We start from the raw sequence: 16,335 nt of genomic DNA on the forward strand, positions 1-16,335 counted from the left end.
AATAAATTATTGAAGTTTAAATAAAGTATGGTAAATATGTTTAACGTTTTAATCTTTTTTATTTATTTATTTCGCATTTTTGTCACTCTACCTTGCCATACAAGCCTGGATGAGGTGTTTGACGCGTCAGACTACAATTCCCAAGATGCTCTTGTAACGTCAACGACCATACGTACCGGAAATGTAGTTTTTAAAGACACATTTCCCGTTGCTTTAAATATACACTGAGAAGATATTTGTGTATAGCAGGATTATAAAGAGAAAGAAAATTACACATTTTGTTATTTTAAAACTTGGAAAATATCTTTAGTTACTTTTATTTCGACACCGTACACAAAGCACGTACGATACTACAAGTACCACAATGCATCATTCCACATTCTGTCGGGAAGAAACATGGCCGCTTACTGTTCAGCGATGGTATTTTTATTTACGTTTCGTTTGTTTTCTGTTTTAAGACAGACAACAGAAGAAAGATCTTGTGCCCGTTGCCGTTTTGAGTAACAGTTTAATTAAGTCGGTTGCTAGGGTGTCGGTTGGAAGGCGCCGTTTTCTCAGTCGTTGTGACATTGACCGTCAACGTTACCGACAGTCAGATTTCTTTTTTTTTTCCTTTTTCGCTGAGCTGTCAAGCTGCTCATCAGTGTCGGGACTGCGATTGACTTGCCTTTGTTAGCTGGCGGAGCTAGCTGTACAGCATAACCGTGAGTCACACGCGTACATATCCGGTGCTAGCCGCAATGTTTAGCCCCGTGAAGTCCTCTTATTTCAGAGTCAGCCCGGCCATTGTCAACAGAGAACTCGGCAAGACCAAGATGAGATAGCAAGAGGGCACGTCGGAGTGCTACCCCACGATTTACTGCGAGGCTGAATCCCAGCATAACTGAGAGAAAAACGGAGTAAATACACACAGATAGATAAATAAATAAATATAAAACATCACAAGGCATGTTTGGGAATCTTTTTGAGGAAGAGGAGGAGGAAGGCTTCTCCTCGACTTCCTCCAAGGGAAGAGTTTCAAAGGGGGGAGATGAGCCGCCTCCACCTCGAGGAAGGAGCAATCTGTGCGGCATCAAGAACCAGGGAGGCACCTGCTACCTCAACTCTCTGCTCCAGACTCTGCTGTTCACCCCCGAGTTCAGAGGTGAGGACAGGTGACTCTTCCACCAGCGGGCGGTTGACTTTTATATTCTCTCCACTCATTCATTCATTCATTCATTGTTTGTGTGTGTGTGTTTGCAGAGGAACTGTTCAATTTGGGGCCAGAGGAGTTAGGACGCCTGGAAGACAAAGAGAAACCAGAAGCAAAAGTAAATGTCGCACGGTTCCTGCAGGTGTAAACCCTAGTGTAATGTGTGTGTGCATGTGTGAAATAATGTAATAAGCTTTTTTATTTCTTTATTCTCCTTCTCAGGTCAGAGTGATCCCACTGGAACTTCAGAGACTGTTTGCCCGTCTGTTGCTGGTGGACCAGCAGAGCGCCTCCACTGCTGACCTCACTGAAAGCTTTGGCTGGAACAGCAGCGAGGTCTGTCTCCATTATCGCCAAAGAGAGGCTAAAGTTACGCTTCTTATTTCAGGGGGATTGATTTACCTTCCGGTAATGTCAGGAAATATGAGCGTAAATGAGCTTAGGTAGCTAGGCCGGTAGCCTCGCTGGTCCTTTTATTTCGTCTTGATGCCGTCCTGCTGCATTGCAAAACAACATTCCAGTTCTCTCACAAATTGTACACCTGATCGCTATTATTAGAGCTGACCATGAGCATGTTACATAATTATTAAAGATATAAAACTGCTTGATGATACTAGGAAATGCCGCGTTTGGCGCCATCTTCTGCTATGGCATTAAACCTCTTAATATTTTGCCTGAAATGCAGCTGTTAATTATGATTGAAAAATACGCATTTAAAGAAATACTGCAAAAGTTTGAAGAATAGAATTAATAAAACTATAATTATATGGCAACTGTAATGTTCTTGACATCTGTAACTGTACACACAGTGATGGGAAGCCGGTCCTTTAAAACCATCCACATGTAAAGTGTGAGCTAAACCCTGCACATAATTAAAACAGACAACAAACTGTAGACAGGTTTCTGTGCGTGTAAATGATTGATTTCAATGTGTTTCCACTCACTTTTAAAAGCATATGGAACTAAGTCACGGTACTATATAGGCCTATTGATCCTTTTTCTGTTCTGCTCTCTGAAGGGGACAAATCAGCACGACGTGCAGGAGCTGAACAGGATTCTGTTCAGTGCGTTGGAGCACTCTCTTGTGGGCACCAGTGGCAGCACATTTATCCATCGGCTCTACCATGGGACCAGTGTCAACAGCATTGTCTGCAAGGAGTGTGGGAATGTCAGCCAGAGACAGGTGTGTCCCTGTGTGCCTGGGCCTGCATGGGCGTCTCTCTATATTCTGTCCGTGCAATCATACTTCTTACATCTCACATGTGGCTAGATTCATACGTCTTTGACCAATTAACATTCGCTTAGATGATGTCCGATGCTGTCAGAGATGTTTAAACCCGGTAGAACCTGAGACTAAAATGGTAAATTGACCCAGTTTGCGTGTAAACGCTTGTTTGTGTGTTCTTCAGGAGGATTTCCTGGACCTGACGGTGTGTGTTTGTGGTGTATCCAGCCTGGAGGAAGCTTTGTGGAACATGTTTGTGGAGGAGGAGCTGTTTGAGGGCAATAACCTGTATCGTTGTGCACAGTGTGACAGATTAGTCACCGCTGCCAAGGTCAGTGCCGGCTATGAAAGCACAATAATAAAACACTAAACAAGAGGAGGGCATTGGCCCTTTCTCTGAAATTTTCTTTATATTAAAAGTAAAAAGAAAAGTATATACAAACTAAGTAGGCCAATAACTTCTTCTTTGTATAATCATTTCTCCCCTTCCTTTACTTTGGTATGATTCAGTCTGCCAAGCTGCGGAAACTGCCTCCATTCATGACCATGTCCTTGCTGAGATTCAGTTTTGACTTTGCCAAATGTGAGCGATACAAAGAGACAGGACGATACAGCTTCCCCCTCAACATCAACCTGCGACCCTTTTGTGAACAGGTACAGGGAGATTTTAACTGACATCCTTGGCTGTTGACAAAACCACAAATGCTTTGCTGCAACGTGATGTCTTTTAAACTTTCCCCCCCATCCAGATCGATGGAGATGACTCTGATTTCTCCTACGAGCTGTTCTCTGTGATTATCCATAAGGGTGGCTGCTATGGTGGCCATTACCACGTTTACATCAGGGACATTGACGAGCTCGGCAATTGGGAGCCTCCGGTGAGTAAAAGAGACGTTAGTCGCAGTTGTGCACGTGTTTTCTCTTTGCATCATCAAAGTAAGAAGTTCTGTGTCCTGTCAGGAGGAGGACTGCAAACCTAAAACTCAGAAGAAAGCGAAAGAGGAGGTCAAGGAAGTGTGTGAGCCCAAACTACAAGATGACGACCCTTTGTCTGTCCTCACTGCTATAATTGCGCAGGTACAGCAAGAACAATTCACTTTTGGCCTTCCTGTCTCTGAGCGACAATTTGTTAATAAATGCCATTTCCTTGCTGTCCACTAGGAGCCGTCAAAGAGTGTCCTGTTGGACCAGCTGGGCCAGAAACTCATGAATAAGATTGGTTCATCCTGGAGCAAAAAGTTCAGAAAACACTACGGCCCAATTGGCAAGGTATTCTTGGCTCTGCAATGTTCAGCGGCCTTGCAGTATATTTTCTCATTACTTGCCCATCTAAACTTGTTTCTGTTCATTCTGATTTAGTTCCTACAGTCCCACAACGATGTTTTCATGCTGGTGTCCAATGGTACTCGAGTGGCACTGAAAGCAAACCCGCCAAGCCCAGTGACCGAGTCCTCCAGTCCCGCAGAACAAACCGCTACCTCTGATCCGTCAGCAGCTCCGGAAGTTCCTGAACAACAGCAAGGATCAAACCAGAAGCCGGAGCACAAACCAGAGGTAACGGCAAACAACCTCACGTCTTCCCTTGTGGGAATCAAATTGCATTTCATCCGTTGCTAAGCCTTTTGAAGCCCGTTTTCTCACGGTGCGTCTGCTTGCCTGTCAGCAGGGTAGCCACTGGTTTGACCTCAACGACTCCGCTGTGACTTCCATCAGGGAGTCGGACATAGAGAAGCAGTTCCAGGGCAAAGAGAGCGCCTACATGCTGTTCTACAGGAAAACACAGCTGCACAGGCCTGGCGAAGGTAATGTATACCACGTTTTGTTATTTTAACAGGAAGATTATCTCTGTTTTGTGGGATAAGTGAATATGTCTGGAAATTACCAACTGTTTTTATGTTAAAGTATCACTTAACTGATGATTTTAATGACTCAGTATGCAGTAGTTTTAGGATCTATCGGCTCAGTGGAAGAAGTAGTAATTATATGACTAATGTTTTTCCTTTCCTAGCTCTTAACAATCGCGAGTATAAAGTTCCTACTCACCTCATCCGGATGGCTCAGGAGGAGAACATCAAACTGCAGCAGATGCGGTATAGAAACAAACACACACTTTTTTTAAGTATTGCACCATTATCACTGCTTTTATAGCTCTTTAACATGTTCTGACTGACGATTCAGTTTTATTAAAAGTAGTTTCTCGCTTAAATTAAAAGTCCGTATTGGTTCTGTTTCAGTGAAGAGTTTGAAGCCACCAACAACACCGTGGAGCTGCGTCTGCACCTGGCACCCAGCTATAGAATGGAAAATGGAGCCCTGCAACCTGTCAGCAAAGAGTCAAACGGGAGCACTGCCCTCAGCTTTGACCGTAGGAAAACTGTGGGAGACCTGCGATTAGCTATATATCAGGTATCTTAAAAAAAAAAAACAAGAACTATTGTGTTTTGATATCCTGAAAGTGCCAGGGAGATTAAGCTGCTTGTTTGCGTGCAATTAGATGCAAGAACTCTGGGAAGGAGATATGGCTCTGACTGTGGCCAAGAGTCTTCCAGCAGGTTTACACCTCTACAATACCCTTACAGGTTAGACATTTGAAATAAAAAAAATACCTTGAGAGCAGTATTTCGTGTTTGTAACTACATTCTTGTTTTTTATTACTCTTTACAGATGACTGTGTCTCTCTGTACAGTGCAGGAATCTGCACGAACACCGACTTGTTTGTGTGGAATGGCAGAGAGGTGAGGAAAGGCGTAGTCCAGTCTCATCTGCTTTGTTTCTAGGCTACCTTTCTTTGTACACAGTTTTTCTTTTCCTTTTTCAGGTGTGTGGTGCGACTGTCCTAACTGGAGCCGAGTGGGAGCCGGTCCTGCTGACGGTGGTCCGTCCCTTTTTGGGTGAAGACGTGGACGAAGAAGAAGGAGGAGCGGAGGTTGGGGCAGAGTGTGAGGAGAGCAGGGGAGATTTTGAAAATGGGGGACCGGGGCTTAAAAAGGAGGCAAGAGGCTTTGCGGGAGGCGCGACTCTCGGGGAGGTGAGGGAGGCTCTGGGGGAGCCTAAGGAGAGCCTGCTGTGCCAGGAGCATAAGGGAGGAAAGAGAAGAGAACAGGGGGCAGGAGAAGGAGAAGGAGGAGGTGCAAGCGGATGGAGGATATTCCCCCCTGATGACATGCAGCGGACACTAAAGGAGCTTTCTCTGAAAGACGGAGATGCGGTGTTGGTGTTGGAGCCTCAGTCGTTTGACAGCAGGTCAGTTTTTTTTTTGCAAAGGAACGTTTATATGAATATTTGTCTTAACGTTGTTTGTTTTAAAGCTGTTTACGTGACTGTGTTCAGCCTTTTCACTCTAAACGGAGACGTCGTCACTGTGACTACGCCATCCGACTGCCGCTGGCTCCAGGTGGAATTTCAGCCTCACGTAAAAGGAGGTGAAGACGAGAACGAGGAGGAGACGAAGAAAATCAAGGTTCCAGCCACAGGAAGTATGGTCAGTAGTCTGGGCCTCTGTGTTTGCTGGGTGTCCTATCCTTCATTTTTGCTCTCCATAAAAGGATCTCATTGGTTTTTTTTTGTTTGTTTTTTATTTCGTTTTTATTTGTGTCTTTCCCTCAGCTCCTGTCTGAGGTGAAACTGAGGGCCATAGAGGAGCTGCAGCTACAGGAGCAACTCCTAGGCATGTTTCACCCTTTCACATTTAGTTAGCAAGTCAATAGAATTGAATTAAAGCAAAACAAGAGCTTATTTTACTTGTCCTTTTGCAATATTCTTCAATTTAAAATAGTAAGGTAAACAAAAAACTCTCTCTCTAGATCGTATTTCTTTCTGTATTGCTTTGTGTTCATTTATTATTGATATATACACTGTGGCCACTTCATTAGGTATAACTGCACAATCTAAAAGAGTCTTCTTGGTCGAACAAATGAATGCAACACCATCAACCTCCGTTTTAATAAAGCGTAAACACCGGAAATGTAAGCCGTATAGACATTAGCTCTCAACATTAGCACTGACAATTAAGTCCAGGTTATATTGAGCCTATATATATATATATATATATATAACAGTGTTGTAACACACACACACACACACACAGTGTATTTATTGTGTTTTTATTCTTCCATTAACTTTCACTCTTTTAAAATAGCTGCTATTTCTGTCATGCTGACCAGGTGCAGAGTACTGTCTGAGGCAAGTCGACTGCACGGGGAAACTCCTTCCTCCAGGTACTGCGCTGTTTGTCACCTGGGGGTGATTTTTAATGGAGCAGATCACTTAGAGCTGGAAATCCCCCTCATTTTAACGAAATATTAAGATACGCTTTCCCTTACGCTGCCCCCTTGTTAAATGTTTAGGAGGTACTCCCCCTGCTTGTAATCTTTCCTCTTATCATCTGCCTTTGAAATCTTAGAACACATTTATGAAGTGCGCTTGTGTTTTTTTTTTTTTCTTATCCCGGTTTACCTGACAGTGTGCGAGGAGCTGAGCGTTCGGGATGCAGGGGTGCGACTCATGACCACACTGACTCTGTGTCCGGGAAACGGCCCCAAGGCGTCACAGGTGTGTCTTTTATTTGAAACCTTCAATGAATTCACTTTTTTTTTTTTACTTGCAGCTGCACCCGATGAAAGTCACACAACCTTTAATCCCCTCTGACATTTAAAAAAAAAACAATCAGGACAAATCGAGGGTTTTTGAAGTTTAGTTCTTTGCTTTAACCTCGCAGCTCTTCCTTCACTTCACCGTGGGTACAGCTCCCTCTGCTGGCGTAGAGATGGACATAATCGTGGAGAAGACTTCTACTGTTAAAGAGGTGAGGAAGTGAAAATGTTCATCTGCCTGTTTTGTAAAACATTCATGCTATGCTACATATATGTCTACCTTTTTAATCATTATTTTTTTGCAGTGTCTAAAGGCGATGCTGGACGCTGTCGGACTTGATGGTAAAACAACATTTATTTCTATCTTGATTTCCCAATGCCTATGACCTACATCTTCTGTAGACTCGGCTTTTGTGAATTTAGCACATACCCTGATTTCATTAATTAAATTAAACTATTAAATTAATTAAATTAAACTATTTTTTTACTGTTGTAGTTTGATGCAAAGTCTTGTTGTTGATGCCAGTTAAATATGGGTTTGCAGGCACGTGTTGGCACTTACGGAGGCTGGATTGGTGTGAGGAGGTCGGGGAGCCACTCATGGAGGAGGTAAGTGACTAACTGCTGGATAACTGTAAAATTTAGTGAGGTGATGCGCGACACTATCAAAATTCTGAAACTCTGAATCAAATTATTAAAAATTCAATAGTTTTTAGTGAGAAACTAGAGTTAGACATTAACGTGTATGCTTCATTTGTGGTGTTGATTTATCTGCAGTTCTTTATTTTACACCAAAGTTTTGTCATACTGAATACTCTGCAGACGTCCATGCATGTCCCCAAATCGGATAATCTTTCAAGCACATGCTAACAACAGTCTTTGATTCTCAGGATGCCTCGCTGTCAGAGCTGAAGATCAGCAACGGAGAGACGTTAGTTCTGACAGAAGGACATTTACCCCCGAAGGTACCTACATGTTATGAGTTTGGTTTTTGATTTATGACATATTAAAGCTTTATAGCGTCTCTGTTTAGCCTTTTGTTGTCTCTTTTTTTGTGTCAGGGTTTCCTGAAGATATCTGTCTGGCTCTATTTGGATCTGAAAAACATGGAGTTGAATCACACTGGCAACGGCCCCACCGAGCAGCAGATGGATGTTGTGACGGCGGATGAAACGCGCAGTCAGCTGTTTCCTCTCGGCGGTGGAAACGTGGCAGAGCTGAGGAGTGTGGGACAGGTGGAAATATCGGACGAAGCCACTCTGGAAGATCTCAAGACTCAGGTAGAGCAGTCAAGTAACTTGCTGCAACTAAACACATGGCAAGTAAATGGTTGTATTTATTACTTACTCTCTATCAAACGTTTAAAGATGCTCCTCCTGCTCTTTCAGGTGTTGACGCTGCCGGCCCTTCAGGATGTATGTATTCCAACTACTGGGTTCATGCGTGTGTGGCAGCTGGAGGGGCAGAGGTTGGCACGTATCCTCAGAGGACAACAAGCCACACTCAGGTCTGGACACATCCCTGCATTGACGGCCATCAAATCGGTTATATTAATAACAAATGAAGAACTTTGAGTCAGTGTTTCTCCACGTGATCTGTTCCTTTATCTTAGGAAGTTGAAGTTGACCAGCGGTACAAGCCTCTGTGTGCAGCAGCTACTGAAAGAGGAAGATCTTGGGTGAGTTTTCGGATGCTACTATTTTCTTACAATGCATAACCCCGAGTGTGTTGAACTTCCTACTGCTACAATTTTATGTCTTTAATCTTAATTTTGTCTTGTTCACAAGGCCTAAGGAAGTGCTTCTGATTCTTAAAATGGGCATACCGGGGGAGAGGTGTTACTACCCTCCAGAGGAGCTGGTTTGGGATGCATCCCATGATTCTTCTCCTCGTTCTCTTCGCACTTGTCTGGCTGCACACTACGGCCTCTCTCCCGACGCTCTGCTGTTGGCCAAACACCAACAAGATAAACACACTTGGGATGAGATCTCCAACTGGGTAAGATTAGAACGGAGTCATTTCTTAGGAAGGAACTTTAGAGATCCAGATGTTTACTTGCACTCTCTTGCTCAGTAGCTGGGAAGAACATAGAGAGGAATCATGACTGGATGAAATGTAGCAGCAAGAGTGGCTAACCTTCTCCCCAACTCTTTGCACTCTCACGTGTTTTACTTCTTCATTGTCTCTCAGTCAGTGAATGTTTCTTTTCCTGTCAGACCCAGCAGGTTTCCAAAAAGAAGAAGAAGAAAAAAGCAGATTCACTACTGGGAGCACCTTTTCACCTCAAAGATGGCGACACGATCGGAATCAAGGTATTATTGAAGCCTTGTTTTTTTGTAAATTGTCTATTTTTTTTTTTTATTTGTGTGAGCAATATTGAATCAATTATTGTTGTTTTTTTCCCCCAGAACCTTTTGATTGACAAGAACAGGGACTTCATCACCCTGGAGGACGAGCAGGGCCAGCAGAGACTCAGAGAGCAGGCGGAGGAACGCAGGAAAGGGTGGGGCCTGCATGCAGCAGCATTGAATATGCTTGTTACTGCTTGATTCATTTATGGCTTCACAGTTGTTATTGGTTAAATAACCACAGAAGAAGGAAAACAGTTGTCATGTCATGATTACAGGGCAACAGTAATGCAGCTGTGAATCCATGCAAGCTGTATCCATTAGTTCTGGTAATGCTGTGTGACTTTTTTTTTTTGTTTATCCTGCATGCTTTTGGCAACGTTTTGTGCTCTTGCTGTTTTCAGAGGGCAGGCTGCAGGCTCCAGTGATGCTGAATCGCAGAAGAAGGCCGAGCAAACCAAATCCAGGAAACCGGAGGTGGCGCTGTCGATTAACGTTGGGGTATTCAGATAGCACCCCTCTTCAAAGGGGGTGCATGGACAAATCAAGACCGCCTGTAATGCTACACGCACACACAGGGAGATACCACATTACAATCAGGACAATCCAACTAATCTCAGTTGTGTGCCATTTGTTTTTCTTACTCGTATAATGTTGTTCTCCAAGAATATTTTACTCAAATCAAACCCTGAAGTCCTTCCTGCCTCTGGTCTTTGTGACAAACAAAGAGAGGATTTTTTTTTTTTTTTGGCACTTTGATTTAGTGTTAAAACTGACTGTAATTTGCATTGTTTCTATGCAATATGTTTTTTAGGTGAGCCATCTTTGTCTTGCTTCTGCTCTTCACAAGCTCTTAAAATTGCAAAAACCACATATGCCCTATATATTTTTATTTTTTTTTTGAAATTGCTTTCTTTTTCTGAAGGAAAAACTTAAGACAACACCTTGAGTAGGTAGTTTGTAACATTGTGCCGCAAGTTGCTCGGATGAAATGGACTTTTCTATTAACTGTAAGTACGTCAGGATCAAAATTTATACCGTGGTGGCTTTTAAATTTGGTCTTTCTTTGACAAATTGTCCTGCACAACAAGCCACTGAAAACAGGAACTGCCTTCACTTAGTCCTGATATTCTTCCTGTGAAATGAGCGACTCTCGTTTTTAATAATCAACCTGTCACTGTGCAGCATGAGCAGGTGTTTTTCTGGAGCCGCCGCTGTACCGATAGGTGTGTTTTTAGGTTGTAAGGGAGAGGAGGGGATAGGCCTTAACGTGGAGACGCCTCAGTGCTGCTCCTTCCTCCCTACCTCACTCTCTACCTCTCTCACTCTACCTCTTTTGCCCTGTCATTTTATTATTTTTTTCTTTCAACCCAAGACTCTTTCTGCTTTTCTTAATTTTGATTTTCTATTGTCTAAACTGTCTCTTTAACAATAATCTATGGTTTAAGTATTTAGGCAGTTCTTTGAAGATTTGGCTCTGTGCACTTAACTTGACAATTAGAGCTGAGACTTAAAGCAGGGCGTCTTTATTTTCACCTTTAATTTTTTTTTTTTTTTCACATTCAGATGAACTGTAAGATGAATTTGCTCCAGAAATATACTGTCATACTATCCCCCTTGTTTATATTGAACTGAAGATCCCTGAGATTTCATTAAAGAGTATTTCATGTTTTGTTTGCATGCACTATATGTACATTTCAGGGAATTAAAAAAAAAATAAAAAAAGATTTAAATTTATCTGGATAAAGTGACAAAACAGTTTAATTACTGTATGAAATGCGTTGTATTTTTTTGGGAAGTTTCGTTATAAAAGATTTCCTGAGCCGCTTCGTAGACTAATCTGGCCATGACCGGTGCCATGATTTTACAAGTAGAAGTTTGGATTTTTTTTTTTTTTATTATTATTATTTGGAAGCGGAAACATAAAACTGACAGTATACTCAGCAATAGTGGGAGTTTATTTTGTATCTTGTGGCATCCCTTACTAGTGTTAACGGATTACATCTGTGGTGTTATTGATAAGGACTGATCTGCTGTATTGTAACAGTGGTCATCTGTTTGTATCAGTGTCAGATTGTATTTGCAGAAAGTATTTTATGAACAATAAAGATATATAGTAGGAACTATTGGTCATGATAATTAAGAGTAAATCTTAGTAATTAATCACCATCATATTCTACACCGGCATTTAAGGTCCACAGATGATGAATCTTAATGACTTGGTCATCCCCTGAGTTGTACCCTGCTACCACCAGCACACACTCAGGTTCCCAGAGGATAAATCACAATGTTTTATTTTACTATAGATTCTAATGTTTTATTTGGTGGGATTTCCTTAAGCGCAAGCTGAGATTTCTCTTATGAGAGAAATGTCTCACTTGCTATTTAAATTTTTGCCATGGATACATGTGATCACATCCTCTACAGGAGGAACTTTGCTGATCTCTTTACTTCTTCTGTATCGTCGATCAAACAGCTCAATTCCTGCGAAATGAATGCCTTTAATTAGGGCTTAAGATGAACACATGCTGATCCCTCTGGAAAATTCAAAAATAGAATAAATGATAATAATGTACGCTAAGTATGTCTAAACAAGTATCTATCTATATACATGTGCAATATCATGGGTAAACTATGGGTATATTATGTTATATAACAGCCTGAACTGTAGTTTGTACTTAGCTTAGCACTAATTAGCATGCATTGCTGTGTAAACATACTAAATTAAGATGAATAGTCACGTGATAATGTCAGCATATTAGTACAGCCCTACAAAACCATTGTACAAAACAAGTAGTTTGCGTATTTACACTAGTCTTTCGTGCTCTGCGCATGCGTCCATCGTCCATAGAACATTCCGAGCCCCTAAATCAATAAACTCGTTTTATTCTGTCGTGCTCTGCGCATGCGTAAACGAAACAGGACGGAGTGGGATAAAGATACATTAAATTTATCTCATTGTAATTTTGAGATGTGAGCAAAATTCTTAAAAAATTATTTTGTATTTGTCTTTATTTTTTAGTATTTATCTTTAAATGTGTATATTTGTATGTTTATTTGAAACGTGTGTAGAGATGGTCCTCAACCAGCCCCAAACCTCACACATACACACAAAATAAACGTATTCAGGACAGGTTAACGGCACATTTTACACTGACCAATCACAGCCCACAAAGCGTCTTGAGCATCCAATCAACTTGTCGGGCTGCGGTTTACGTCCCCGCCCCCCGTAACAGTATTAATTTGACAGGCAGTCGTCCTGCCCCGGCTGCAGGATTTACTGCACAGAGAGCAGAGACTGTCTGACAGTTTGACGCTGACCGGGACAAACATCATCTGCAACAATGGTTGAGGCTTTCTGTGGTACGTGGAAGCTGGTGGACAGCCAGAACTTTGATGATTACATGAAGGCACTTGGTAAGCAAAAAAAAAAAATATATAGTTTATTACTTTATTGTAGTTTATTCTGCAATTTATTTCACATTGGCTTAATGCATGGCTAAAAGTTGGCATTTTTCTTGTTTTTTATTTTTTTGACAGGTGTTGGTTTTGCCACAAGACAAGTGGGCAATGTCACCAAACCCACAGTGGTGATTAGCCAAGATGGGGACAAAGTGGTGGTGAAAACCCAGAGCACGTTCAGGAACACGGAGATCTCCGCCAAACTGGGAGAGGAGTTTGATGAGACCACGCCTGATGACCGACATGTCAAAGTAAGCCGAGCAAAAGTTGTAATCTTCGCTGCTGGACCTTCTCTCAATATTTAACACTCTCCTGTGCGGGCTTTAGATAAAATATATATATATATATATTTTTTTTTTTTTTCTGTGTGCAGTGTACCTTCACCTTGGAAGGAGACAAGTTGGTGCAAACGCAGAAGTGGGATGGCAAAGAGACCAAATTCGTCAGAGAAATGAAGGATGGGAAGATGGTGATGGTAAGTTTGATTCAAATAATCTGTCATCGTCTTTGTTGTTTAAGGGTGCTGTGCCTTGCCTCACCTTTCCAATTATCTGATGAACTTTCTTGTGTTTTTTTCTCCAGACGTTAACCTTCCAGGGCGTCCAAGCTGTCCGCACATATGAGAAAGCCTAACTTCCTGCCAGATACTTGAAATCACATCACCACTGTGAATGATCAACAAGGTCAAAGACATAATAATGATAATAACAAAATGTGTTGTTTTTAACTGTATGCAGTGATTTGCACTTGATTTACTGCTGTAACTTGAGCTAAATATTTTTGGGGGAATCTTTTGTAAGACCTTTTCTAAGAAATTCAGATGGCAAACTGTTTTCGTTCTCTGTGTAACAAATAAAACTGCTGAACTAAACCCTCTTTGTGCCCTTGTCGGCCTTTATCTCAACAGGCGTCTTTCTTTCTTTCTTTCTTTCTTTCGTTGCAACTGTGTGTGCACTCTTGCATTTCTGTTCAAATACGTCAGCTTTAATCGTGGGAACAGTGCGGCCCCTGTGATGGGTCGGTCCCAGGTGACAGCTGCGGGGTGACCATGCAGCGGCGGCAGCAGTTCGCTGTGACCGCTGAACTCGGTCACAGTGAACGTCCCCCAGTAACCTCCAGATGGTCCGAGTCAAGCCGGCGGAGCGGGAGGTGTAGTGGGGGGTGGTGATGTCACCCGCCTCGGGATAATCCGGTTTAAGTTGTGGTGTCATTACGTAGAGGCATCATTCGATGGTGTGTGGACCAACCATGACCGAATAAGAGAGCGCAGGACGTGGACAGCTTGAATCCGTCCAATATTAAAACAGTTCAAAGTCTGTAAATAGAGTCAACAAACAAACCTTTGACCAACTGGCGGCGTTTATATATCTGGTGCTCATTTTAAATTTACCTCATCCAGCCTTTAACACATTAGAAGAAGAAGTTTTCCCAGAAAGTGCCCTGCGTGCTGTGACTACAAGTGGCCATTCTTCAGCTTTGGCCACATTTGAATAGCCAAAGAAACTAAAGAAAGTAACTGGAGTGGAACTCATTTGCCAGTCGCTCGGCTGAATTCATTTAAATTAAAATCTGTCTTTATGCTCCAGTTGCAGGACACTAAACACTTCCCCCTTGTCTCCCAGATTCATAAGTATTCAGGCGGCGTATAAGTGAAAAGACAAGGGAGTTCATGTCAAAGTTTTCACAGCAGAAAGTAAGAAAAAGGGGAGTTTATTGTGTTCTGTGTGGGAGAAACAATGAGAGATAATAGTTTAGTGTATCTTCTTCTGTCCTCGGTGGCAGAGAGGAGGAATGGTTTCCTCTTTGTGTGTGGAATCTGTGTCAGTGGTGTAAACTGACCCGTAGTAACCTCATTATGGCCTCATCAGGGAATCACAGTATGAGGACCTGTCAGATGTGTATAGTAAATCTTCTTTGGTTCAATTGTCAATACTCATGAGGGCCATAGCTACCTTTAATCACACTGAGGTGATGTTCTTGGCAAAGTTTTTTGGAAAATATGTGGCGCTGAATGCCAACAATAACGCTTCTGATCTGATATTGCCTGTATATTACTAATATGTCTGCTGCACCTTTAGACTCCAGTTCAAGGATTTCTGCTGATGCTGTAGCAATAAGCTTCTTTAACCAGTAGGATGTAGCAGAGTTTAGGGTCAGTCCAGCCGGGAACAGCCTCCCTGTTGGACCCACTGACCCCGGGATGCTACATCTGAGCGTCATCAGTGTAGCAGTAAAATGTGACGTGTCCCAGAGGTAGCGTCTGAACTGAGATACCTGCTCCTACGTGTGTTTTAATCCTCCTACACATGGTGGAAAAGGGTTATTCCACTTTTAAAGAAAAGACAAACACTTGTACTGCTATGTTTTTAATGTCAATTTGCTACTATTCACAAGCACAATGAGGGACGTCTCACACATAATGTGATTTTACTGCATTTAAAGAGCAGTTTCGGTATTAATGGTCTGGGGATAAAACATTTTCCATTTATTTAGGTATTTACAACAAGATTATTTCATATGCGTGATTTGTTATATGATGGTAGCAACACTATTGAGAGACACATGCACATGTTTGGGTATCAAATACCTCAATTCATGTGCACAGGTGTGTGTACCATATTTAAAAGTTCCAAATGGGGAAAATATCATTACAACAAAAACACACGCACATTATCATCATGCACAGTTCATTCAAAGACTATCCGACAAACATACAGTGAGATTATCACAAGTATTGCACATGTTCACGTGGTAAAAGTGAAACAAACATGTTTCTTTTTGTCACCGTGAATCGAAATGTCATCCGCTACGAACAACATCTCCATTAGCTCGTAGAAATATTAATAGACAGGGCGGTGCACTGTCACTTTGGAGCAAGCCACCCGCAACTAGCTGGAGCGTCAACGGAAAACTAAAAGTAACCGGAGCTCGCTGAGAGTTACAGGGCGTGCGTGCATCGTTCCTGGACCAATAAAAAGAGTGTGCTCCTAATTTAAAGGATTTAAAAAGTGGATTTACATTTAAACACACTCAGGATTAGTGTCTCAAGCTGTAATAACCGCCTTTAATGCGACATATGGAACAAAACGCACTGCGGCATATGTATAGTTGGTGCGAGCTGGCCGAGAGATGTTTTACATCTGAGATCATCTGCACAAATGTGACACTGTCTGCAGCAGCGTGTGACCACAGGGTGCGCCGGTATAATCAAAGACGTAAAAGTTTCAGCACAAAACTTAGCACCAACGTTTGTCCCTCTATCGTTTTTCATTCATTTAGAATGACTCATTTGGCTTTTGTTGCCTTTACTGCAGATAAAACACATCCTCTTTATAAAACTGTGCATTTTACCACAGTAAATCTGAGATGTCACTATAAGATATGCATAATATTACTTATTTATATATATATACCCATAAGATTACATAGACAATATTACTTACTGACTGGTTTATAAGAACCTGCTCAAAAGGTTTCAAAAATATGTCAAGTTTCTACTTTGTGCACGCTGATAAA

General features: G+C 42.0%; 2 protein-coding genes across 3 annotated transcripts; both read left to right on the plus strand.

Moving 5' to 3' along the window:
- The first annotated feature begins 398 nt into the window (after positions 1-398).
- On the plus strand, positions 399-11,468 carry usp40 (ubiquitin specific peptidase 40). The gene is made up of 31 exons (XM_084568733.1): positions 399-1,144; positions 1,243-1,310; positions 1,415-1,528; positions 2,211-2,375; positions 2,602-2,748; positions 2,928-3,071; positions 3,167-3,295; positions 3,378-3,494; positions 3,579-3,686; positions 3,777-3,971; positions 4,084-4,219; positions 4,426-4,507; positions 4,652-4,823; positions 4,912-4,996; positions 5,082-5,152; positions 5,236-5,660; positions 5,748-5,898; positions 6,024-6,084; positions 6,581-6,634; positions 6,880-6,968; positions 7,135-7,221; positions 7,315-7,351; positions 7,554-7,618; positions 7,900-7,974; positions 8,071-8,289; positions 8,398-8,516; positions 8,622-8,687; positions 8,797-9,007; positions 9,226-9,321; positions 9,418-9,512; positions 9,762-11,468. Exons 1-31 carry the CDS (start codon positions 949-951, stop codon positions 9,868-9,870), a joined length of 3,888 nt encoding a protein of 1,295 aa, XP_084424859.1. The 5' UTR covers positions 399-948; the 3' UTR covers positions 9,871-11,468.
- A 1,216-nt stretch (positions 11,469-12,684) lies between these two features.
- fabp7a (fatty acid binding protein 7, brain, a) lies at positions 12,685-13,818 on the plus strand. Of its 2 annotated transcripts, XM_084569776.1 has the most exons (4): positions 12,685-12,774; positions 12,898-13,070; positions 13,193-13,294; positions 13,402-13,818. In XM_084569776.1, exons 1-4 carry the CDS (start codon positions 12,702-12,704, stop codon positions 13,450-13,452), a joined length of 399 nt encoding a protein of 132 aa, XP_084425902.1. In that variant the 5' UTR covers positions 12,685-12,701; the 3' UTR covers positions 13,453-13,818. The 2 variants fall into 2 exon arrangements, with proteins under 2 accessions (XP_084425902.1, XP_084425901.1); XM_084569775.1 differs by having other exon boundaries at positions 13,193-13,818.
- Positions 13,819-16,335: the final 2,517 nt, after the last annotated feature.

The sequence above is a fragment of the Chelon labrosus genome (assembly GCF_963514085.1).
Source record: "Chelon labrosus genome assembly, chromosome: 20".
Taxonomy (NCBI): Eukaryota; Metazoa; Chordata; class Actinopteri; order Mugiliformes; family Mugilidae; genus Chelon; species Chelon labrosus.

Excerpts from the sequence above, each read along its gene's own strand:
- usp40 (XM_084568733.1), top strand. The coding sequence starts at position 949 with ATGTTTGGGAATCTTTTTGAGGAAGAGGAGGAGGAAGGCTTCTCCTCG. Across the intron at positions 7,975-8,070 it reads AAGGACATTTACCCCCGAAG|GGTTTCCTGAAGATATCTGT; the intron begins GTACCTACATGT and ends TTTTTGTGTCAG. Across the intron at positions 9,008-9,225 it reads GGGATGAGATCTCCAACTGG|ACCCAGCAGGTTTCCAAAAA; the intron begins GTAAGATTAGAA and ends TTTTCCTGTCAG.
- fabp7a (XM_084569775.1), top strand. The coding sequence starts at position 12,702 with ATGGTTGAGGCTTTCTGTGGTACGTGGAAGCTGGTGGACAGCCAGAAC. Across the intron at positions 12,775-12,897 it reads TGATTACATGAAGGCACTTG|GTGTTGGTTTTGCCACAAGA; the intron begins GTAAGCAAAAAA and ends TTTTTTTGACAG. Across the intron at positions 13,071-13,192 it reads CTGATGACCGACATGTCAAA|TGTACCTTCACCTTGGAAGG; the intron begins GTAAGCCGAGCA and ends TTCTGTGTGCAG.